Source organism: Castanea sativa, chromosome 8, assembly GCF_040712315.1.
Source record: "Castanea sativa cultivar Marrone di Chiusa Pesio chromosome 8, ASM4071231v1".
Classification (NCBI taxonomy): domain Eukaryota; kingdom Viridiplantae; phylum Streptophyta; class Magnoliopsida; order Fagales; family Fagaceae; genus Castanea; species Castanea sativa.
The window spans coordinates 19,873,573-19,898,590 of NC_134020.1; the positions used below are offsets into that span (position 1 = coordinate 19,873,573).

The following is a 25,018-nucleotide window of genomic DNA, read 5'->3' on the forward strand; positions in this document are numbered from 1 at the left end:
GGTGACCTCGTTGGTGGCCAAGTTTCAAGACCGCCATCTTGCCTTGCCCACTTATTCCTTGGAGTTGATCATCTCTCGTGGTGGCGACTCTAAGGCCAAAGCCATGAGCAAGGTCTTGATTGCCACTTTTTGGGAGGACACAGGGATTGCGACGCAGAATGCCCATGACTCAATCTCCGTGGAGGATTTAAAGCCTTTGATGGGAAAACCTCCCTTTGAGCTGATGTCGTCACACGTTCATAAACTTATGCAGGTATGTGTCCTTGTCTCTTATGCACACCCTTGTTTTATTCTTTCTTTCTTTTTTTTTCTTTTTTTTTGGAGCTGTCACCTATTTGTTGTTGCAGGTGTTGGGAATGTCTTTGTACATCTTAGGAAAGTACTTGTACTATGACAAGAATTTAGTTGAAGCTCAATCTAGGATTGCTTCTCTTTCTGCAGAGAATGAGTCACTGACTATCTAAATCTTTGCTCTTGCTAACAAGCCAAGAAGGACAATGATCGTCTGAAGACTTTGAAGAAGAATATTGACACTGAGAAGGCATTTTTGAAACTGAAGGATAAGCAAATTGATGAGGCCCTCAAGAAGGTCGAGAAGACGGGTCTTGAAGCGGTGGAGAAGTTTAAGGCTTTGAATGAGTTCTTAGACAAGCTCTACGATTACTACGTGGACGGTTGTGAACTTTTCCGTAAGCCTGAGATGGACTTCTCCAAGCTCAACATGGAAGAGGTGGAGAAGGAAATCTTAACGGATCGTCCTATTGAGGCTGCAGTTGAGGACGGGGTAATGTCAGATACTACTGAGAATGCCCCAAATGATCTATCCCCTTCCGGTCTCCCTTGATTCTTTTTTACCTTCATTTTTTTGTAAGGCAAAAACATTATCATTTTTAGGGCTCATTTTTCTGAGCATGTCTATTTTACTTTTCTTCTTTGAACGATCTTTTGGATAATCTTTCGGGTTCGCTTGTTTTGAGCATATAATTTATGAATATTTTTATCCTTGAATCTATTTTTAGGTCATGTATGAATGATGGTGAGGTTATGTGTTAAATGACTTCCTTTCAAGTCGTGTATGAATGACGATATTAATAACTTTTATTGAGTCATGTATGAATGAAATACTTGTTATGTATTAGTAACTTTTATTAAGTCATGTATAAATGACGATTTTATTATGTATTAATAACTGTTACTAAGTCACATATAAATGACGATTTTAAGTCATGTATGAATGACGATTTTGTTATGTATTAAGTCACGTATCATGTATGAATGACGATTTTGTTATGTATTAACAAGTCATGTATGAATGACGATTTTCAGTCATGTATGAATGACGATTTTGTTATGTATTAATAACTTTTATTAAGTCACGTATGAATGATGATTTTGTTATGTAATAATAACTTCATTTTAAGTCATGTATGAATGACAATTTTGTTATGTATTAATAATTTTTAGGTCGTCATGTATGAATGACGATTTTATTATGTATTATTAACTGTTCTCATGCATGAGTGGTGTTTGTTAATACGTATTAGTACTTTTTCTAATTCATGTATCAATGACGATTTGGCCATAAAATCAACTACGCATAATTCCTAAATAGTAGTTCTACCCATGTTTTATTGATAGAGAGACAAAATATTCCTTCGTCTATGTAAGACAAACAATAATAAAAAGAGGAAATACATCTAAATGAAAGTAAGCATTTTGAGATACTTGGGGATTCTTACTGATAGTATCTCTTTAAGTCTTCTATGTTCCATGGTCGAGGTAGTTCTTCGCCATCCAAGGTCTTCAGGTAGTATGATCCTTCTCTGGAGTGATGAATGACTTAGTAGGGTCCTTCCCATGTTGGACCTAACTTCCCTTGGGACGAGTCTTTTATTGCTTGCAAGACTTTTCTAAGGATGAGGTCACTTATGTTGAATCTTCTCACCTTCACCTTCTTGTTTTAGTATCTGGCCATTGCTCCCTTGTACTTTGCCATCCGCTTCATAGCCTCGTCTCTCACCTCGTCGATCAGATCCAAATTGTTGTTGAGTTCTTGCTGGTTTTTTTGCTCTTCATACGCCTTGACCCGGATGTTTGTCAGTCCTACTTCCACTAGTATGACGACTTCAGTTCCAAACGTCAGTCTGAATGGCGTTTCTCCCGTTGACACTTTTGTGGTCATCCTGTACACCTATAAGACGTTAGGCAGCTCTTCAGGCCTGCACCCTTTGCCCCCTTAAGCCGAGTTTTAATAATTTTGAGCATGCTTCTATTCGTCACTTCGATTTGGCCATTAGCCTAAGCGTGTCTTGGAGAGGAGTAGTGGTTCTTGATGCCTAAGTCTTGTCAAAATTTTCAAAACTTGGGATTGTCAAACTGCCTCCCATTGTTTGATATGATTACATTAGGATTCCAAAATCTGCTGATTATGTTCTTCCATACAAAACTGGTGATCTTGGCTTCTGTGATCGTTGTTGTTGGCTCAGCTTCCACGCACTTCATGAAGTAATTGATTGCGACAATGAGGAACTTGTACTGCTTCCTTCCTATAGGGAGTGGTTCCATTATGTCGATCTCCCATTGGGCGAAAGGCCATGGAGCGGTTATCGGCATCATCATCATTCATACAAAATCATCATTCACCTATAGTGAGTGGTCCCATTATTGTTTGTCTTCAAATCGTCATGCTTGGCTGGTGTAGTATACTAGCCTCTATGCATCTTTCTCTTCTCTAATCAATGCCAAGCTTACTACTGTGTTGGATACTGCCAAATAAAGTTGCAGCTTATCTCTTGTTACTGAAAGGCTTAACAATGGCAGCAGTGTTAGGTATTCTTTTTCGCCAAGGCTTCCTCACATTCGTCTGTCCATTGAAAGGCCTTCTTCAAGACTTTAAAGAAGGGTAGATACTTGTTTTTCGCTTGAGGGACGAATCTGTTCAATGCCACAAATTTTCCTACTAAGCTCTATACTTCCTTTACTATTTTAGGGGACTTTACCTCCATTATTGCCTTTGTCTTGTTTGGCCTTTATGCCCCATTGAGATATCATGAATCCCAAGAATTTCCCTGTTGAGACAGCAAAGACACACTTTGTATGGTTTAATTTCATCTTATACTTACATAGTGTGTCAAAGGTTTCCCTTAGGTCGTCCAAGTGGTTTACTTTGTCATTGCTCTTCACCAGCATATCATCTATATATACTTCCACATTTCTTCCTATCTGATGAGAGAACATGCGGTTCACCAACCTCTGATATGTGGCCCTAGCATTCTTCAGTCCGAAAGGCATCACCTTGTAACAATATAACCCTTGGCTAGTGATGAATGCATGATAGGTCAAAAACGTATTGACCCCTTGTGATGGATTAATTGATTAATTAGTCAAGTTTTATTAATTAATCAAATTAACATGCAATGTACATTGCAGCACAAAAAAATCACCAATTAATTAAATATGCAGCAGAAAATAAATGACACGGTGATTTGTTTAGGAATAGGGAAAACCTACACGGCAAAAACCCCCATCGGGAGATTTTAAGATCACCACTCTCGAGAATTCACTATTATCACAACAAGCGGTTACAAGTAAAGGAATCCCAGTACCTTATACCAATCTACAGTTGAACCCTTACCCCAATACCCAATTAGATTTGTTCTGTAGTGATAATCTCTCCTTGTATTGCACAACTTCTAATACGTGACTAACCAAAAGATGCGTGAATCCCAGTACTCGACTTGATCACCAACTTGAGAAGGATATTGGCCGCAAAGTTCTTCTGTTCATCACACAATGAAGATCATGAAGTTTCTTGGTCACAAAACCCTATGGTGTACAAACACAACAGCTTCTTTAAGAACTAGGGCAAACTAGGTTTCTGGTCACACTTTTCTTCACACTTGTGGAATTGTACTCTTGTGCAACTGTGCAACCTGTGACGACCCTTAAAATAATCCTTATATATGTTTAGGGTTGTGATAAAAGAAAGCCCAAACATACATTCATGGATTGGATGAAAATCTGCTTTGAAAAATTGAACTTCATAAATCTTAATAGATACCCTATTTATCGAGTAGCTGTTGAGCCTCAGGCTGAAGCAGCTCTTTAAAATCTCAATAAATACTAGCTGTTAAGCTTTAATGAACAACGCTTCTTCACTTGATTCTTGGACAGACTTGCATGGTTTTAACACTTGAACTTGAAACATTGTTTCTTGAAGCATTAAACACATCCTAGATCTACCCAAATACAAGTAAAGTGCATTTTGTCAAAGGATTAGCCAATTACATAAAATGTTAACATATGTTCCTAACATGAATCACATATGTCCTAACAATGCAATCTTTTCTTGATCTTCCTCGTCCATTATAAGCTGATTGTGACCAAAAAAGAAGTCCATGAAGCTTAGGAGCTTGTGTCCGGCAGTTGAATCCACCAGTTAGCTGAAGGGGAAGCTATCCTTCGGGCATGCCTTGTTGAGATCTATGAAATTGACGCACATCCTCCACTTGCCATTATTCTTCTTTACCATCACTATGTTGGTTAGCCATTTAGGGTAGAATACTTCCCTTATGAAGCCTGCCTCCAAGAGTTTCTCAACTACTACCTTATTACGTTTAGGCGCAAATATTCTTCGTCTTTGCTGTAATGGTATGCGCTCCGGATTAACATTGAGACGATGTTGGATGACTCTACTGTCGATACCTGGCATATCCTCGTGCTTCTAGGCAAAAATGTCTTGGTCCTCTCTTAGGAAGTTTGTTATCTTCGTCTTCTCTAAAGTTGAAAGTGTTGAATCTATTTTCAAGACTTTGGATGGATCTCTGGAGACGACCTTAATTTCTTGTGGCACTTTTGAAGGTTCGGGGATTGGTTCAGGTTCGTCTATCATCCACGAGTAGTTTTCTCCTGATGTTAAGGCAGCTTGATAGCACTCTCTTGCGAGGACTTGGTGTCCTCTAACTTCCCTTATGATGTGGGCAGTAGGGAATTTAACCTTTAGGTAATAGGTTGATGTTGCCGCTTTCAACTTGTTGAGTGTTGGTCGTCCAAGGATGACGTTGTATGTTGATGGGAAATTTACTACGAGGAAATCAATCTCCTTGGAGACTTGTGCTGGATAAGTACCTACAATTATGGTTAGATTAACAACGCCTTTAGGAATAACCTTGTCCTAGTGAAACTTAACAATGGGGATGTGAATGATGAAGCCTTTCTTTGTTTAGCTTCATCTGTTGGAAGGCTAGCAGATTGCTGAGCTTCCATTGTCTACTAATACCTGGTGCATGTTGAATTCTTCCATCTTGAGCATTGTAACTAGCAAATCGTCATGGGGCTGTCTAACACCTCAAGCATCCTTTTCGGAAAAGATGATGTCCGGTTCATTGTATCTAGGCGTTTTTTAAGGTGGAAACCTTGATTGCACACTGTTTACCTCTCTCGCATACACCTTCTTCAATGATTTGGAGGATCCTCCCACTACCAATCCTCCTAAGATCATCCTTATTTCACCTATGGGGGCTTTATTGTCCCCTATCTCTGGCTTCCTTTCCTTCTCGTTCCTCTGTTGTCTTCTATATGGCTCTGTTCTTCGAACAAACTTCTGCAATTTTCCCTAACGGATTAATGGTTCTACTTGGTCCTTTAGATGCTTGCATTTGTCAATGCAATGCCCATGGTCCTGGTGGAATTTGCAGTAATGGGTCTGGGCCATTGCAGAGAAGGTTTGTCCTTTATCTGCATCAACATTTGGTTGATAAGCATTACAAGGGAAGTGAAACTAGTAAACTTAGGCCTTCGATCTGGGAGATTCTTCTTTTTGTCCAACGCATGCCTAGTGCCCCATGTTTCCTTCTTCTTATCAAGGTTGTAATTGTTTCCTTCATCTCTGTAGACACTTGATTTTGCACCCATGATTTAATAAAGGAAAATGATTGGAATGACCATCCATGTACCCCAAAAAAATCATGATTGCATTACATGCATCAATTTGTTTTTGTATTACATGCATCAATTTGTTTTTGTATTACATGCATCATTTTGTTCTTGCATTACATGCATCAAGTTATTCATTGCATATCATAAAAATGGACATGAGATTCTAATGGTCGCAACGGTGTGTTCAGTTTCTGAATCGAATCATCGGATCGAAAGATATCGCATGATTAAGTTTGCACGGTCAATATGCATTGTGTCTAGGAAGAGTCGACCACACACAATTAATTTAAATTAATTCTAATTGGTAAGACAATTAAAATTAATTAAATAATTTTGTGATTGGTTGATAATTAGTGTCTAAAATAGGATTGCATGCATAGGAATAAAAAGGATGATTGGACAGCAATAAAATTATGGATAATCTGAATTTTATCAAGATTTATTTTAAGGGATTTATCTACAAGATAATTGTTCCTAAAAAGTCTGAATTATCCAGAAAAGAGATAAAAATATTATAGACTAAGGACGAAAACACATCTAGATACAAAGACTGGATAGAAAAATCCTAGAAAGAGAGTTCAAAATGCACCCGAACATGAAAGTGTGTTCGGTGTCCAAAGTACCATTCGGCACTTTTGGAGTGCCGAACGGCACTTTAAAATTGCCAAATTGGCCTTTTTTGGACTATGGCCCAACGCCCTTTGGGTGACGATAAGGCACACGTTTTTCGATCTTTTTGCAAAAGGATGAGTTTCGATTTGCATTCTACACATCAGAGCTATTTTTTAGAGTTTTCTGGCCCCTATAAATAGAGACTGGATCTCAGAATTTAGAAAACTTTTTTTGGTGCTCTGAGAGGCATACATTTTTAGACTCTCCAAGTGCTTATATTTGCTGATCCTCTCTGATACTTTCTGCCAAAATTAGGGTTTTTAGGTTTAAAAAATAATTGAATAAATTTCTTTGAACCCTAAAACATCCTCTCAAGAACAAGGAGTGCTCATGCAAGAGGTTGTTTTCAATCACCATATTCTCTTTTTTATGCTTCTTGTTTATGATGATGCATGTTTTTCTTTATCCCTAATATGAATTGTTAATCATTGTTTGTTAAAGCATGATCTTGATTTTTTTTTTTATATGTAATTGTTGATATCTATATCTTAATTTCTATAATCTGCATATAACTAATTCTTTTTCTCAAAATAAAAACAAATTTGCATCTTTCTTGGATGTAGATCTGAATTTTTCTCAATAAAAAACAAATCTGCATCTTTCTTAGATGTAGATTTGGATTATTTTTTTAAAACAAAATCGGATCGGCATCTTCCTTAGATGCAGATTTGGATTTTTCTTATTAAAAACTGATTTGTATCTTTCTTAAATACAAATCTGATTTTTTTAACATATGCAGATTTTGAATCAAAGAAAGAGATTAAACATAATTGTGTTTATGGTTGTTTTATTAAAATTTATGTTAAGAGTGAAATTCTCTTCATAAAAAAAAAAAAAAAACTTTTCCATATTCTTTTAAACATAAAAAAACAGATCTGATTTTTTTTTTTTTTTTTGGTTATCAAAAACCATTTTTTTAATCATCACAAAATAGATCTGATCTTTACCAAGGTAAAACCATTTTTTTTTTTATTTTGTAAAAACAGATTTGAGTTTTCTAAAGTAAAAATCAAAATTTTCTTAATCACCAAAACATATATGAATTTTCTCTCCAAAAACCATTTTTTTTCCTTTATGACAATATAGATCTGGCCCTTTTTTTTGACAAACTAAAAATCAAATTTTTTTATGACAAACTAAAACAGATCTGAGTTTTTTTTTTTTTTTTAAACAAAGAAGGCGATGCATTCATAAATATACTTATGTGATTTAGTTTTTTTTTGTGTATATGCAATATGTCATTCATAACATGCATAAATGGTACATTGGTTACAAGAGGCTAGAAGACCAGACTCTCTAGACTCTGTCTAGGCGGAATGGGTGCCTAACACCTTCCCATTCCGTAACCTAGCCCCCGAATCTAGTTCTTTTGGATAGGTGGATCTAAGCCTTATTTTTATTTTATTTTGGGTAGAATGTAACTAGGACAAAAAGTCATGTAATTAGTTACCCAAAGCCATGTAATTTTCAAATTTTTTCAAACATGTATTTTTTATTCAATCAATGAGAATAGAACAATTCAATCATATATTTTGTATTTACTTTTTTTTTTTTGTATAAAAAATAAGTGGCGACTCCACACCACTTACCCAAATAGAGAGGTGTCTTGAAAAAGCACTCCAAAAATCTCTCTTTTTGGAGAGGCGCTTACAGCGAGGTCTCTCACAGTGGCGACTCCACTGGGGATGTTGAGGGCTAAGTTTCGTATTAGACTTAAGTGACCAAATGTGTACCATTATTTTGCATGGTCTTGCATGATATAGTTGTTTGTTTGTTTATTTATGTTTGATGGGATGTTGTATTATATTTTGGTGTATGGTATTTGTTATATGTATTGTTTGTTAAAATCTTTCCCTAACTGTCATAGTGTGTGCCATCCAAACAAAAATGTATGCACCCATTTTCAACAATTTTGTGGTGGTAGTAACCATGGATCATTGGTCTTCATTAGATTCGGGTACCCAATGGCGAACTCACCAACTCATAGCCTAAAGTCATTGGATTGTTTCCTGTTGACTGTAAAGGAAAAACCATGCCGTTTAGACCAACGCAGTGTTCCTTACATACTCCTTGGGGACCATAACATTGGAGCTTACCATAGGACCAATGGTCAAGAAGGTGGATTTTTTGGTCCTTAATATAGCATCATGCTTCAACATGCTCCTTGGGTGACCCTGGATCCATGACACAGAGGCCATACCTTCTTCTCTATATCAAACGGTTCGGTTTCCACATGAAGGAGTTATTGTGATCATCTATGGGGATACTCTGACTGTGCCTAAGCCTATTTACGGTATTGATTCTGAGAAAGAGCCATTGACCTTGGATGACTTTGTGATTGAAAAGCTTGGTTTTGAAAAGAAAGAAGAAGAAGTTGAGAAGATCTCAATGGACTTTGCTCCTTATGGTAACAACAATGTGGTAGCAATGATGAGGAGAATGAACTACCTTCCAGGGATGAATTTGGGGAGAACTGTGAAAAAGCCAACTGTTTAAGACCTGACGATCCCTATTGCCACACCAACTTTTGGGCTAGGCTATAAGCCCACTGATGATGATTTGCTAGAGATAGAAGTAAGAAAGATGGCCATGGCCAGAGCCAAAGCCAAAGCAAAAGAACTTCATTGTCCTCCAGAATCGCTGAAGCCCTACACTCCTACATTGAATGGGAAGTTTGTAAAAGCTAGAGAAAGTCAACGTTATTGGGGATTTCCTGAACCGAGATTTGATTCTATGACAAAGACAATGGTACCTGAATTTGAGATACTACTTGATCACCACAACAAGGTTCTAGAATTGAAGAAAGAAGATACAACTTTGATTCCTACTGATTGGGCTGATTACATGGATCTTGATGCCATGACTACACTTCTTGGAGATCCTATTTGCAACATAGAAGAAGAAGAATATTGGGAGTCTTGCCAGCATGCATTAAAGAGCCCATACGAACTAAAAGCCAATGATGAAGATGAGGAAGGGGGAGCAACCCCTAGTGATGATAAGGAGGAAAGCAATGACAAGAGTGATAGTAGTAGTGACAGCAGCAGCAATGATAGTGGACATGATGATGATGAAAGTAGCACAAATAGTAATTACAATAGTAGTAGAAGTTATGATAGCCCGTACAGTGGTGATGTTTGGGGTGAACCCCCTAGTGATAAAGAAGATAAAGATGTAGACCTATTCTGTGAGGAATATGATAATGATGTGAACTATTATGATGAAGACGTTGAAGAAGATGCCGAAGCTAACAGGTGGAATGACATTGATAGTAATTAATATAGACTAATGAATGTGTTAGAGAATGCAAGAGAGGAGAATGCACAAGCCAATCAAATGTACCATGATGAATATCCTATAGGCACCTTTCAGATTGGAGTGATATCACTAATGTTAGCTCCAGGTCTGGCCCTCGGTATGACAAGCATGGAAGAGAGGTTCGAGAATTGGGGTCGTATTATGATTCAAAACCAAGTTCACCAACCCCACATACTGAAAACGAAGATGACATAGATGCTAGATTGGCCACACTAGACCAAAAGCTAATGGTCAACAGTCTCAGAATCATGAAACTTGAGAGTGCTGAATGTAGTAATGAAAGAGAAGAAGGAGGCGAGTCAGAACACCTCCCTTAACCCACTGACTTGGGTAACAGAGACAAGCACAGCTTGTTTGATGAATGGATGGATAGCATAGAGCACCTAGATGTTTTTGTGACGATAAGCCTACAGACATGGAGATTGAAGAAGAAGCTACAAATTATATGGATATAGATCCCGCAGTATTGATACTGAGGGAAGAAAGAGCTTACTGGGAGCTAGCTGCCATCGTGGAAGCCACGACTAAGTTGAAGAATTGAGCATGGGAGGGAGTCACGCACCCCATGGAGGACTCCATGAGGAAGATCAAGACTGTCAAGTCAGTCACTTTTGCTAAGAAGATCAAGACCGTCAGGCCAGTCACTCCTGCCAAGAACATGGTTTCAGTTCCTATTAAGTCTACCTCTGCTAATATTTTTTGTTCCTGTTAAGTCTGTTTGTGATATTTTTCCAATTAAGTCTGCTTTAGTTGAGTCTATTGAGTTTGTTGAGTCTGTTAGGAACTATTTTCCTTTTAATATGATTTCTGATTCTTCTTATTTGCTGGCTTTGAATGTTTTTATTTCTTAAATTGGTAAAGAAACTCTTAATAATAAAGAATTAAAACATGGATACCTAGAACCTATAAAAGAAGAAACCCAACCCATTAACCTAGGAACTGAGGATGAGCCCAAAATAATCTAAGTAGGCAATACCTTAACCACTTCAGAGAAAGATGCACTAGTGGCACTATTGACAGAGTTCGAGGAGGTCTTTGCCTAGTCATATGAAGACATGCCTAAGATTGATACATATATAGTACAACAGTGCATTCCAACAGATCCTACCATCAAGCCAATCAAGCAGAAGTTGAGAAGAATGAAGCTAGAATGGACTCTCAAGATCAAGGAAGAAGTGGAGAAATAGTACAATGCTGGATTCCTAAGAGTGATCAACTATCCAAAGTGGTTAGCTAATGTGGTTCCGATACCAAAGAAAGATGGGAAGGTCAGGATGTGTGTAGATTTTCAAGATTTGAACAAGGCCAACTCGAAAGATGATTTCCCTTTGCCTCACATTGACGTCACGGTTGATAACACAGCAGGTCATGCTTTACTATTGTTTATGGATGGATTTTCAAGAAATAACCAAATCAAGATGGCTCCAGATGATATGGAGAAAACCTCCCTCATTACACCATAGGGGAAATATTGCTATAAGGTCATGTCATTTGGCCTTAAAAATGTTGGTGCTACTTATCAATGTGCAGCCACCACCTTGTTGCATGATTTGATCCACAAAGATGTAGAAGTCTATGTTGATGACATAATAGTGAAGACTATCTGCAGACAAGAATGACCAATTGACCATCTGAAGGTTGTCCACTAATTACATTATTTGTGGTGAAAGACTTTACAAAAGATCGTATGATGGAATTCATCTCCTTTGTGTAACCACTAAGAAGGTGCAACAAATAATTGTGGAGGTTCATGATTCAAGTTATGGACCACATATGAATGCACACATGGTATCAAGAAAGATATTGAGACAAGGCTACTACTGGACCACAGTGGAAGCCAACTGTGTAACTCATGTTCGAAAATGTCATCAATGCCAAGTCCATGGAGATCTGAAACACATGCCACCCATGCCACTACATACTATGACATCACCCTAGCCATTCTCTACATAGGGGATAGACATTGTTGGGAAAATTCATCCAACTGCATCCAATGGCCATCAATTCATACTTGTAGCCATTGATTACTTTACTAAATGGGTAGAAACCGCTTCATATAAGGTTCTAAATTCAAAGAAAGTTGCTTAATTCATTCAGACCAATATCATCTGTAGATATGGGGTACCACATGAGATTATCTCAGACAATGGGTTGCACTTCAAGGGAGAAGCAGAAAAGTTACTACGAAAGCTCAACATTCAGTACCACAAGTCTTCACCTTACCATCTTCAAACCAATGGGGTGGTTGAGGCTGCTAATAAAAATATAGGGCGAATCTTGCAGAAAAGCACCAAGAACTACAAAGACTGGCACCTATAGTTACCCTATGCACTCTGGGGGTATAGAACATCAATCTGATTTTCCACAGGAGCCACTCCTTATTCATTGGTGTACAGGATGAAAGTGGTCATTGCCATTGAAATGGGTGTCCATTCACTAAGGATAGTATTGGAAAGTGAAATTCCTGAAGTGGACTGGATGCAAAGCAGATATGACTAGTTATGCATACTGGATAAGAAAAGACTCAAAGCCCTATATCACATTCAGGGATACCAAAGGAGACTTAAGAAAGCATTTGACAAAAAAGTAAGAACTAGAGATTTGAAGTTGGGAGATCTAGTGTTGAAAGAAATCCGAGCCCCGATTCAAGATGCAAATGGGAAGTTCAAGCAAAATTAAGCAGGCCCATACATTATCAAGCAGATATACTGTTAGGGAGTAGTAAGGTTGATGGACTTAGATGCAAACCCTTTCACTAAGCCAACCAACATGGATCAATTGAAGAAGTACCACGTCTGAAGTGATTATGTTGTTTCCCTTCCTAGGATTAGGAGAGAGAAAGAGAGAGAGAGAGAGAGAGAGAGAGAGAGAGAGAGCTCTCTAGGCTGAAAACCCAAAAGGGTGGTCTAGGCAAAAATTAGAGCAACAAAAAAAATGGAGAAAAAAAGGGTAGGTTGAAAACCTGAAAGGGCAACCTATGCAAAAAAAAAGTAAAAAAAAAAGAGTGAGAGAGCTTGCTAGGTTGAAAACCCGAAAGGGCCTAGGCAAAAATTAAGGCAAATAAAAAAACAATGAACTACGTGATGACCTCATCCTTCTACAAAGGGGGTACGTAGGCAACCATGCATTGGTTCGGTCACAATTTCCCAAAACCTACCATTTGTCCATTAACCAAATTTAACCAAAAATTCAACCATTCCATTAAAACATGTCATTACACAAAATCCCAAACCCTAAGCCAAACCATACAAAAAAAAAAAAAACCCAAACCCTAAAAGCCTACACCATAACCAAAACCCCTAACCTGCAAATCCTAAATAATTCTTAAAAATAAGAGTTTTTACATCAACTACGAAATAAACATGCTCAAAGCCAAAAAATAAGGTCACTTTGTCATCAGTCTTTTCTTTTTCTGTTGATCATTGATTTCTTCTGTGTTAGGTGCTTCATCCTTCCTGTCCTTTCTTTTGAATTCATAGTTGTCTTCATCGAGTCTTTCCTGGTTGTCTCTGAGAAACTGTTCTCTCATAGCAACCCTTTCAGCTTCCTTGTCAACAATCTTTTCTGTCAACCAGTTAGAGTATTCTGTAGTCATCTTGTGAAAGTGAACCTTGACAAAAGATTGGTCCATTCGGTCAGCCATCTCTAAACCCAATAGCATGTTCTTTACAGAAGTAGGATTTATGTCCATAGGAGAGAAAGGTCTTCTTCTTTTACCACTAGGCATTTCTTGCTCATATTTGAATTGTCTTAAGAGTCTATCTCCCTTATAGAAAGTTGCCCTCCGCAACCCAACAAGGAAGATGTGATCTGATCCTGGAGACTGCAGTAGAAGGGGTGGGCACTTCCACCAATAACAGTCTCATCAATTGAAGAACTGGATTTCTTGTTCAAAAACTTCACCCAGTCACTCTCAGTTTGGCACTCAATTTTGATGACAGTCTTGCTTGGAAAACTGTTAGGACCATAATTACCAATTTTAGGCATGGCAATCATATCCAGTCGCTCCATCATCCATATCTACAAAGTCAAAGGACTCCTTAAGAAGTTCTGAGTTTCTCCACCATGAAATACAGCAACCAGTCCTAGAAGAGTTTCTGCCAAGATCAAAGAAACAAGATTATCACCATCCTTAATTTGATTCACAACACTTATGGCTTGAGCATCCACGAAACCGCGTCTCCCACGAAACAAGTTTTTCTGCATATTCTCGGTCACTCCATAGGTGCGTTTGTCAATCAGTCGAAAGATAATTGCACGAAGATTCACCATATGTCCTTCAATCAAACCATCAGTAATGGAAGTAGGAAGACCAAGAGCATTAGACAAAGATTCCTTATACCTGGGATCACAAGAAACCGCAACAAATTTTTTTGCTTGGATCATAGCCCAGGATAGCAGAAAACTCTTCAATTGTTGAACCGAGTTTAGCAGTGTTAAACCGAAACACATGATCTTCCAGATCCCAGAATTTCACGGCAACATGAAGGAAGTCCCACTTGATTTTGACATTCCTCAGAGCCTTAATTCCTTCTAGTTTGAAGGCTATAAAATTGGTTTTGGTACTAAAATCAAAGCTACAAACCCATCTGTTGATATCATGATCTTCCAGATTCCAGAATTTCACGGTAGCATGAAGGAAGTCCCACTTGATTTTGACATTCCTTAGAGCCTTAATTCCTTCTAGTTTGAAGGCTGTAAAATTGGTTTTGGTACTGAAATCAAAGCTACGAACCCATCTATTGATATCATGAATTGTTGAATGAGAAAAATTATGATTGCTAGCCATGAATGACTTTTGCTTGTGACTATTGTGTTTTGCTAACCTTTATACAGAGAATTGTCATAGGAGAATTCATTTATTTAGGCTACATCAATTCCTAATCAAGTTTGAAATAGGTTTTAGAGATTTTGTAGCTAACTAGTAGAGTGTTTCATAATCACAAACGAAGTAAATATTTTTCAAAAAACCCGAAAACGCGATAGTTGCGTTGGAAAGAGTAAGGAGTCGGCCCACCATGGCATGAACGTCATGGTATGGCCTAGTGCCTAACGGCACTCCAAAAGTGCTGAGTGGCACTCCTCACATGCCAAGTGGCATGCAGTCCCTCCGCCGTACACTTATGCAATTTCGCATTCTCGGACTTTTTTTAGATCGTTTAACACTCAAAAAGATTTTTTTAGTCAAACTGGGGCACTCTAACATGTCTAACTCACTTGTTTTAAAAAATCATCACTTGCATCATCGTTTTCAAAAAATTGATCAAATCAAGTTTTTTTTTTAAGACTCATGAATTTATGTTCCAAACTAGGGGCATTCGCCCATGCCTCATGCAATTTTCAAAGAAAAAAAGATCATCATCATCTTTTCAAAAAAAATCATCATTGAGATTTCTAAAATTCATACATTCCTTTTTAAATTAGGGGCATTTGCCCATGGCTCATTTTTCTTATAAAAAAAAAGACACCATCATCATTTTTCTTTAAAAAAAAAAAAGAAATTTTCATCACCAAGATTTCCAAAAGTCATGCATTCATTTTAAACTAGGGGCATTCGGCTCCACCTCATTCAAGCAAGTGCAGATTCCAATAAAGCTAATCAAGATAAATTTAAATTGATACTACAAGACCTCATCAGGTGAATTCTAAACTTATCGTAGTTAAAGTTTCTACATGATCCAAGGTGATGCCAAGGACAAAGTACTTGATGTGGGATGAAAACACTCAAACCACCCAACCCGTCCATGGACGGATATCACCTCGGCAGCCGTCCAGAAGTTATCCTCAGGACGAGGGTAACGAACAAGGACGTCCAGAGGGTGAGCGAAGTTACATCCCTCGTCCGTGGGGTGCGCACAGCCTACCCTGAGAAGACTCGTCCACATGGTGATCCATGGACTAGGATTTTACATTTGGAATCAGCAGGTGCACACGACGAAGGAAATTCAGGACGAGGGTACCATACTTGGGAGAATCTCCGAATAAAATGTGACAATCCCTTATCCCACGCATAACGGTCATGTATCCGTTGTGAAATAGAAATGCAACTCCTGGACGGTTATGGCAGTTACGTTTCAGCCTCGAATCCAGGAGAGGTTCCCATCTCAATAACCGTCTATAAGAGCACTATATAAAGGCTGCTTCAGACAAGGCCAAGGTATGTTGAGTTTTTACTCCAAAAAAGTTGGAATTCGAATAACTTAGAGGAAAAAACTAACTTTGCCATCGGAGGATTTTTGGCCGGCAGCCCCGGTCGCCTTTGATACGCTTTTCTTTCTTTTTCAGGCCGTAGAAAGAACCAGTAGTCCTTTCAAGTCCGAAGCATCCAGCCTACTGATTTTCTTGGCATCATCAGTACTAAACATGGAAATTAATACAAGATTGTCTAAGGAACACTTCTTTTTGTTTTGTAGGAAAAATAAAAATACAAGTCATACATCATTGGGACTTTGAGTCCGCCTACATGAGGATCTCCTTGATCCACCTCTAGAGGAGCCACCTTCAGTATTTCCTTCTTGTCTTGAGAAAAAGCAAGGATTGTATTGACGATTTTCAAGTTCAAGGCTCCTGATCCTTTCCTCTAAAGTTCTTCTGGTAGCATTAGCAGCTTCCATTCTATGTGCTTGGAAAGTCAGCAGAATCAGGTGTTCATTCCACCATCAAGCACAGTTCAAGCAACAGATACTCAGAAAGCAACAAGGTATACCCAGCTCGAATCATTGAGCACATATTGGGAGGATTGAGTACGAGCCAATGACTGCAAGCCTCTAATCATTCGTATGCTTTCCTCCAGAAGATCCATATCAACTTGAAGAACAAATCTGCTGGATTATGAATCGTTCAATAAGCCAAGAAGAAATGAGGACAAAGAACTAAAAATTCAAGAACACATCGGATTGAGCCAAGGAGCATTTGGTACGTGCTTTGGCCTAGTCAAGGGTATTGCCATGCCAGAAAATGAGGATAAGTCTCCATGAAAGAATTGGAGGAACTACCTGCATGATGAGGAGAAGGAATTTCTTCCTCTTCCTCTTCCTCTTCCTCTCTTTCAGAAGGTGGAGGCTGAAAGTCCAACATGCAGATAAAGTCACCAAGAATAAATGTGGAAAAAGAATTTGCAAAATGAGGATTTAACTTTAGAAAGGAAAAGAAGTACCGTTCGGCCAACCAAGCAACCTTGAAGACAAGTTTGAATAAATTTAGAATAAGATCCTGCTGTTCTCGGAACAATGAAGCCCGTACGAGCTTGAGCAATCTCTTCATCAGTCAGAAAGCCATCTAACCGGATGGAGGGACAAGGAAGAGCTGGAATTGTTGTAGGAGGATACACATGATGAACTTGGGGTAACACTCGATCACCAAGATGCCAATACCTTCCATGCCCACATTCAAATAATGCCTAACAACCATTCAACTCCAAAGCCCGTTCACACTCTGCATACCCCTCACATCCAGCCCAAGGATCTAAAGAAATCTGAAAAATCGCAAAGGAACCTAGAATGAGAAAAGACCAAACCATAATCAAGCACCAAAGATCCTGCGCAAAAAAGAAAGGGGGGAAGAAGAAGAAGGACTCACATTATCAGCAGTCAAATCATCAATTATCAATAGCCAAATTTCCAAAGAACGCTTGGAGGTCATTGACAAACAATACTTGGGCAACCAACGGAGAAATCTAGGAAAAATACCGTTAACCTCCTCCTGAACTTGAGAACCCACTCCAAAATATTCATACATCCAGACCTGAAAAATTCACAACACCATTACCACATAGCCAAAATAATTTTCCAAAACCTACACATAACCAAAAAAATCCCAAACCTCACCTACCATACAAATGGAGCCCCACCCAAGCTTGAAAGACTCCATCTAGAGAGTTGGGTCATGAAATGCATCAGAGTAGCATAAGTCATGCCGCCCCAGTCATAATTTCAAATTTGTCCAATTTTTCTCAAGTTTTCTAGGTAGCGCAGATTCACAGTACTACCTAAATCTGGACACAAGAAAGTCCCAATAAAAAGAAGCATGAACATACAAGCACCTTTTGCCGCAGTCTCACAATGAGGAATATTTTCACATAACCAAGACAAAGGGATATTGTTACTCCTCATTCTAGAAGGCACTACATTCTAGAAGGCACTACACCAAGAAGCTTCTTGAGTTCAGCTGAAGTAAGGGAATCATTGACAAGAATTCTTTCACCACCTAACCTCAAACTGGTGATAACAGAGAAGTCATAAGGTGTCAGCATTATCTCCCCAATACTTGGAAAGTGGAAGGTACATGTAGTGTCCCAAAAGTGTTCTGCCAAGGCAAGAAGTAACTGGAGATCTTTGTATTCATGTGTCTCATGATTTAACAAAGCTTCGAAGAAAGTGCCAAAACTTGCTTCATTGATGATATTTTTGATGCTAGGAGACAATGATGCCCATGCACTTTTTAACATTTGGAGATTGCCTCGACTCTTGAGGCTCTGCAACACAAAAGTTCAGCTCATCAATTTTCATGACCAAACTACATGTCCAAATAATTTTTCCATGACCAAACCCATATCACAAAAAAAAAAAAAAACCAATGCCCCACCAAAATTTCACCACAATCAAAATTCTTCACATATCTATAAACAACTACCAAATTTTTTCCATAACCATGCAAAAAAAATTCCTACATTTCCAAAATAGCAAAAAAATTCCCACAAGCTCATGCCTATGCACAAATAAATTCTCACGTGGCCAAAATCATAATCACAAAAATTTTCCAAGAACCAACATCACATACCTAACAAAATTTTTCATAATCAAAATTTCATGCCCATAAAATTTTTCCCATGTCCAAAAATTTTCCATACCCACAAATTTACCCACAAAATTTTGCCACGTCCATAAAACAAAGTTTACACATGCCAATAAACTTTTTCCCATATACATCATTAACACATTCACATAAGCCTACCACAAATTTTTCACAATGCCAATACTCCCAAAATTCAAACCAAAATTCATCAACAACATCACAATCTACCTACATTGTCAAAATTCCATAAGCCACCAACATTGTCCAAATTGCACCATGATCAAAAAATAATACTTCAAGAATGCTCCAAAGCCAACATTTTCCAACATAACCAATCACACAATGCCCCAAATTTCGAACAACCAAATGACAATATCTCGCCATGAAACTTTCAATGAAACATGCAACAACATTTTTCCAAGCAAAGAAACCAAAGTAAAACTCACCTTGGTGTCTACATGAAAATATGGAGCATGGGTCCTAGGGTCTTGAAGAAGTCCATTCTCATCATGCCAATCAAATGTTGGATCATATATTCTTACCATGAAAAGTAAGAAAAGAAGGTCCCTTGGAAGAAGAAGCCACCTTGATGCAAAGAAAAATGGGTTTAGAAAATGGGTTTCATCAAAAGTGGGTGTATGGTGAAAATGCTCAAAACACAAGGATCTAAAGAAATATTGATAGAGATGGATAAAGGAAGCTTGAGAAGCTTGGAGGAGTATTTTTTATGAGAAGAAATGTTGAGATGAAGAAGGAAAATCAAGGGGAAGAAGAAGATGAATAGTGACAATGGAGGAAGAGAAATTGATCAAGGATGAAGCAAAAAAAGGAAAAAAGAGAGAGACAAGGAAGTAGGGAGCCAAAATTTCGGTCCCCACACTTAAACTCAGCCAAATAGCCGAGTCAACTCAGTCAAATTGAGTTGACTCAGTCAAACCCCCCAAAAAAAAAAAAATTCTAATTCAAAGTTTTCCAAGTATCTTTCAAACTCCAAATTTTCAATCCAAAGTTTTCATTCCCAAATAAAAAATTCACATTCTCAATGCCAATTTTTTTAATAAAAAAAAAATCAAACCTTCAATTTTCAAAATTTCAAGAAAAAAAATTCCAACCCCAGATTTCATAATTTCAAGCTCTAATTTTCAAAATCCCAAACCTCAAAATTTTAGATTTTAAATTCCAAATTTCAAGTCAAGATCTCAAAGTCTCAAAATTTTAAAATGTCAATTTCAAAACTTCCAAGTTTCAAAAATAAAATGTTTCTTAAAAATAGAATCTTTTTTCAATTAAACTTTTCTTGATAAAGTTCAAATCAAGAAGGGGAAAATGAAAATCACAAAGCACTCATCAGTTAAAGTTTAATTCCAAATTTTGACTTTTGCAACCAGCATTTCATATCAAAGTAGAGAAGCCCTTTGATCAACATTTCAACAGTTCAGATCGAAGTAGAGAAGCCCTTTGATCGACCTCCCATCAAGATCAAAGTAGAGAAGCCCTTTGATCGACATTTCAACAGTTCAGATCGAAGTAGAAAAGCCCTTTGATCGACCTCCCATCAAGATCAAAGTAGAGAAGCCTTTTGATCGACATTTCAACAGTTTAGATTGAAGTAGGTGTTAAGGACATATTTTATGTAGTTGGCTAATCCTTTGACAAAACATACTTTACATGTATTTGGTTAGATCTAGGATATGTTTAATACTTCAAAGAACATGTTATTCAAGTCTAGTATTAAAGCCATGAAGATTGGACCAAGAAACAAGTGAAGAAAAGGTGTTTACTAAAGCTGGACACTTGGCGGATAGCTGCTATACACTTGGCGGATAGCTGCTGGACACTGACATTGCCGGCTGTTGCTCATAGATGCTATCTATCGAGGTTTAATGAGGCTCGACAGATGCTATCTATCGAGGTTATCTATCGAAGTTACGGAAATCAGAATTTTCAGATCTGATTTTTGGGCCAGGCTTTTGTATTTGTGTAGAGTTTCTTTTCTCACAACCCTAGGCTTTTGGACCAAGAAACAAGTGAAGAAAATGTGTTTACTAAAGCTGGACACCTGGCGGATAGCTGCTGGACACTTGGCGGATAGCTGCTGGACACCAGCTGGACAGCTGCTCGACAGCTGCTCAATAGATGCTATCTATCGAGGTTTAATGAGGCTCGACAGATGCTATCTATCGAGGTTATCTATCGAAGTTACGGAAATCAGAATTTTCAGATCTGATTTTTGGGCCAGGCTTTTGTATTTGTGTAGAGTTTCTTTTCTCACAACCCTAGGCTTTTGGACAAAGAAACAAGTGAAGAAAATGTGTTTACTAAAGCTGGACACCTGGCGGATAGCTGCTGGACACCAGCTGGACAGCTGCTCAATAGATGCTATCTATCGAGGTTTAATGAGGCTCGACAGATGCTATCTATCGAGGTTATCTATCGAAATTACGAAAATCAGAATTTTCAGATCTGATTTTTGGGCCAGGCTTTTGTATTTGTGTAGGGTTTCTTTTCTCACAACCCTAGGCTTTTGGACCAAGAAACAAGTGAAGAAAAGGTGTTTACTAAAGCTGGACACCTGGCAGATAGCTGCTGGACACTTGGCGGATAGCTGCTGGACACTAGCTGGACAGCTGCTCGACAGCTGCTCAATAGATGCTATCTATCGAGGTTTAATGAGGCTCGACAGATGCTATCTATCGAGGTTATCTATGGAAGTTACGGAAATCAGAATTTTCAGATCTGATTTTTGGGCCAGGCTTTTGTATTTGTGTAGGGTTTCTTTTCTCACAACCCTAGACATATATAAGGCATATTTTAGAGGCCGTCACATAAGAGAATACAAGGAGAACATATGCAAAAGGTGACCGAAGCCTTATTCTCTCTAGAAGAAGCTACTGCGTCTTTGCGCCTTAGATTTTTGTAATCAAGTGCTTCTTGATCTTCATTGTTGATGGAGTGAAGAACTTTGCAACCAACATCTTCTTCTCTAGTTGGTGATTGAAGTCGTATACTGGGATCCGCACAATTGGTTAGTCACGTATTAGGATTCGTGCATCAAAAGGTGGCGTTCATATGTTGAAGAGTTCAGAGGTTCTGAAGCAATAGAAGGTTTCTGCTGTGAGTTCATCTATGGGGATTGTAGAGTCTAGGGACAAAGGTTTTGTACTAGATCTAAAACTTCTCTTTACTATAGTAGATTGCTTTTCGGGAAGGTTTCCCCCCAGGTTTTTTTCTGTGAAACTGGTTGGTTTCATTGGTTTTCCAGGGTCATCATATCTTGTGTTATCTATTTTTTCGCTGTACTTAGTTTTGACATGATATTGATGTTTGTTTGTTTTAACAAGTTTTATACATAATAAATCTAATTAACAACTTGGATTTAAAACTTGTTAATTCTATCAACCGAGATCTAAATTTCTCATCAAGTGGTATCAAAGCGAGTACATTCCCATTGGATTAATTTCTTGAGTGTGATCCTTGACCCCCATTGTCATGGATCGTGGACAATCTCTTTTGATTCCTCCTTTATTTGATGGCACTAACTATGCGTACTGAAAAGTTCGTATGAAAGTATTTTTGCAGGCTTTAGGTGAACAGGTAGGGCAAGCTGTTGAAGTTGGCTGGATTAAGCCAAAGGAATCGCCGGTGGATTGGGATGATGCAACAATCATAGCGGAAAATTTCAACAGTAGGGCCTTGAATGCTTTGTTTTGTGGGGTGACTAATGAGGAATTCAAGAAAATATCATCCACGGAAGTTGCCAAGGAAGCATAGACCATTCTTGCTATCACCTATGAAGGTACCATAGCTATAAAGACTATGAAGCTTCAAAGACTCACTAGTAGCTTTGAAGAAATAAGGATGGAGGAGGATGAGACCTTTGATGAGTTTTATGCTAAAGTCATGGATATTGTGAATTCTGCCTTCAACCTTGGAGAGTCTATAGCAGAATCCAAAATTGTTAGGAAAATCCTTAGGTCCTTATCCAAAAGATTCCATGCCAAGATCACTGCCATTGAAGAAGCAAAGGACATTGATCAAATTTCTTTGACTGAGCTTGTAGGGAACCTTCAAACCTATGAGATGGGATTAGGCTCAATGGCAAAAGGTGGAAAGAGTAAAAATTCGGGTCTTACGGGTATAGAGGAAGAGATTGAGGACTCTGAAGATGAAGATGATGATGAGGATAAGGATCTAACCTTCATAACTGATGAGATTATCAAGCTTCTTCAATTTAGGAAAAAGGATAAGGGCAAACCTCCTAGGAAATCTAACTCCTTTAGGAAGGGTAAGAATGAGAAACCCCCCATTAAATGCCATGAGTGCAAGGGTTTTGGTCATATGAGGATAGAGTGCCTAAACTACCTTATGAGGGAAATGGCCAATAAGTCAGAAGATAAAGGGTTGGTTGCTACTTGGAGTGACACTGAGAATGACTCTTCTGATGAGTATGTGGATGAATATAGGCATGTTATGACCTTTGCTGACTCAACCAAGTGCTAGTGACAGTGATGATTCTTCTGATGATGAAGTGTCCAAGAAGATGACCCTTCAGAAAGCCTATGATAAGCTATGCACTGAATTCATAAAATCTGAAAAGACTTCTCATCTTTGTAGAAAAGAGCTTAGTGAGGTAAAAACTGAAAAAGGCTGATATGTTAGTCAAACTGGATGAGACTACAAGGTTAGTTGAGACTCTCATTGTGGAGAACACTTCATTAGAAGAGAAGGTCAAGAATCTCGAGGTTGAGCTTAGTCGAGCTATAACTCAAATAGAAAGGATGTCTAGTACAAAGCTTGAAGAGGTCTTGCGTGCTCAAAAGCCTAATTCTGATAAGATTGGCTTAGGATATGTTGTCTCCTCCAGCCCCTCCTTTTCCATGGCTTCTGGATCAAGGACTGTCATTGTGCCTCAATCCGAGAAAGGTAATAAAGGTATAAAATCTAAAACTGTTTTGGCTAATTCTAAATCCTTTATTAGACCTCATGTTTGTCACCATTGTGGTGTTTCTAGACACATTCATCCTAATTGCTTTAAATTGTATCCTCAAAAGCAAGTGTCCAAACGGTCACAGGTTTCTTCTCAAGGACCTATAGCTTTGTTTGGAGAGTTATTAAAAGTCTTGAGCTTTTTAACTCAATTTCAGGAGAATTTTAATTCTTCTATGTCCTTTAGTAGTCATACTAGGACACGTGTCTTTTCATCTTCACGGCCAAAGACTCATGTTGTGTGGGTGAGAAAGGAGCCTAAGACTTAATTGTTTTTTCTGTTTGTCCTCTGCTTTAATTCTTTCTATCTATAGTAGGACTTTCTTTGCTTGATTTTTTAACTGCTTTTGAAATCATGCTTTCATGCATCTGCATCTTTCTATCATGCTTTCATGCATATGCATTTTTCTTTCATGCTTTCATGATTGTTTCTCTGTTTTTGGTTGGTTGTTTAGTTTTTATTTTGTTTTGTTTTCAAAATAAAAGGGAAAAATTAGAAAAATACAAAAACAGTGTGTGTATGTGTACATCGGTTCTTGTGAACCTTAAAATGGCCATTGAAACAGAGTTTTCTAAATATTGTATCTCTTGTAGCTTAGATGAGCATTTTTATGCACAACTAAGCAAGTGAGTTTTGTAGCTCTTTTTTTGTGATGAGTAAGGTTAAGTGATTTCTTGAACATAACACTCGTATCACTCTTTTTGACGGGTAGGACTAGAAAATCCTAAGAGAAAGGCATAAATAACCATCTCACCACTGTTACTCGCCAATCATGATATGACATCTGTATGCTTCGGCATAGCAAAAGTGCAATGTCAATGACATTTGTATGCTTTGACATAGCAAAAGTGCAATGTCAAAAGCTTAACACAATTGGGTATTTCTTTTCTCTCCTTTGTATACCCATGCATAGTTTGCTTAATAAAAAGAAAATATGCAAAGAAAATAAAAGCAAAAAGATCAAAAATGCTTTAAATATGATTGCAAGCGTGTTTTCTAGGAGATGTGGGAGTTAAAGGATGTACCTCAAAGGTGATAGTCCCCATCAAACAGTTATGATTGTGTGTGAGTTAAAGTGATTTTCTCATATCTCAAATCGTCATAACATTAAGACACTTATGCAATCTTGCAATGTTTTTCACACACAACACGCAATATTCTTTGCTACTTTTGATACATATGCAGGTACAATGTGATTTGGTCATCACAAGGTTTACATGTGTTGATGTATACTCACTAAACTATCTTCACTTGTTTTTGAAATATAAAATCGGTTAGACTTGTTTAGTGTGTGTGTGTGTTTTTGGGATC

The 25,018-nt window shown here is 38.0% G+C and overlaps 1 protein-coding gene across 1 annotated transcript; it reads left to right on the forward strand.

Moving 5' to 3' along the window:
* The first annotated feature begins 10,342 nt into the window (after nt 1-10,342).
* Nucleotides 10,343-12,426, forward strand: LOC142605973 (uncharacterized). Its single transcript, XM_075777398.1, has 3 exons — nt 10,343-10,455; nt 12,042-12,236; nt 12,324-12,426. Exons 1-3 carry the CDS (start codon nt 10,343-10,345, stop codon nt 12,424-12,426), a joined length of 411 nt encoding a protein of 136 aa, XP_075633513.1.
* The last annotated feature ends 12,592 nt before the right edge of the window (nt 12,427-25,018 follow it).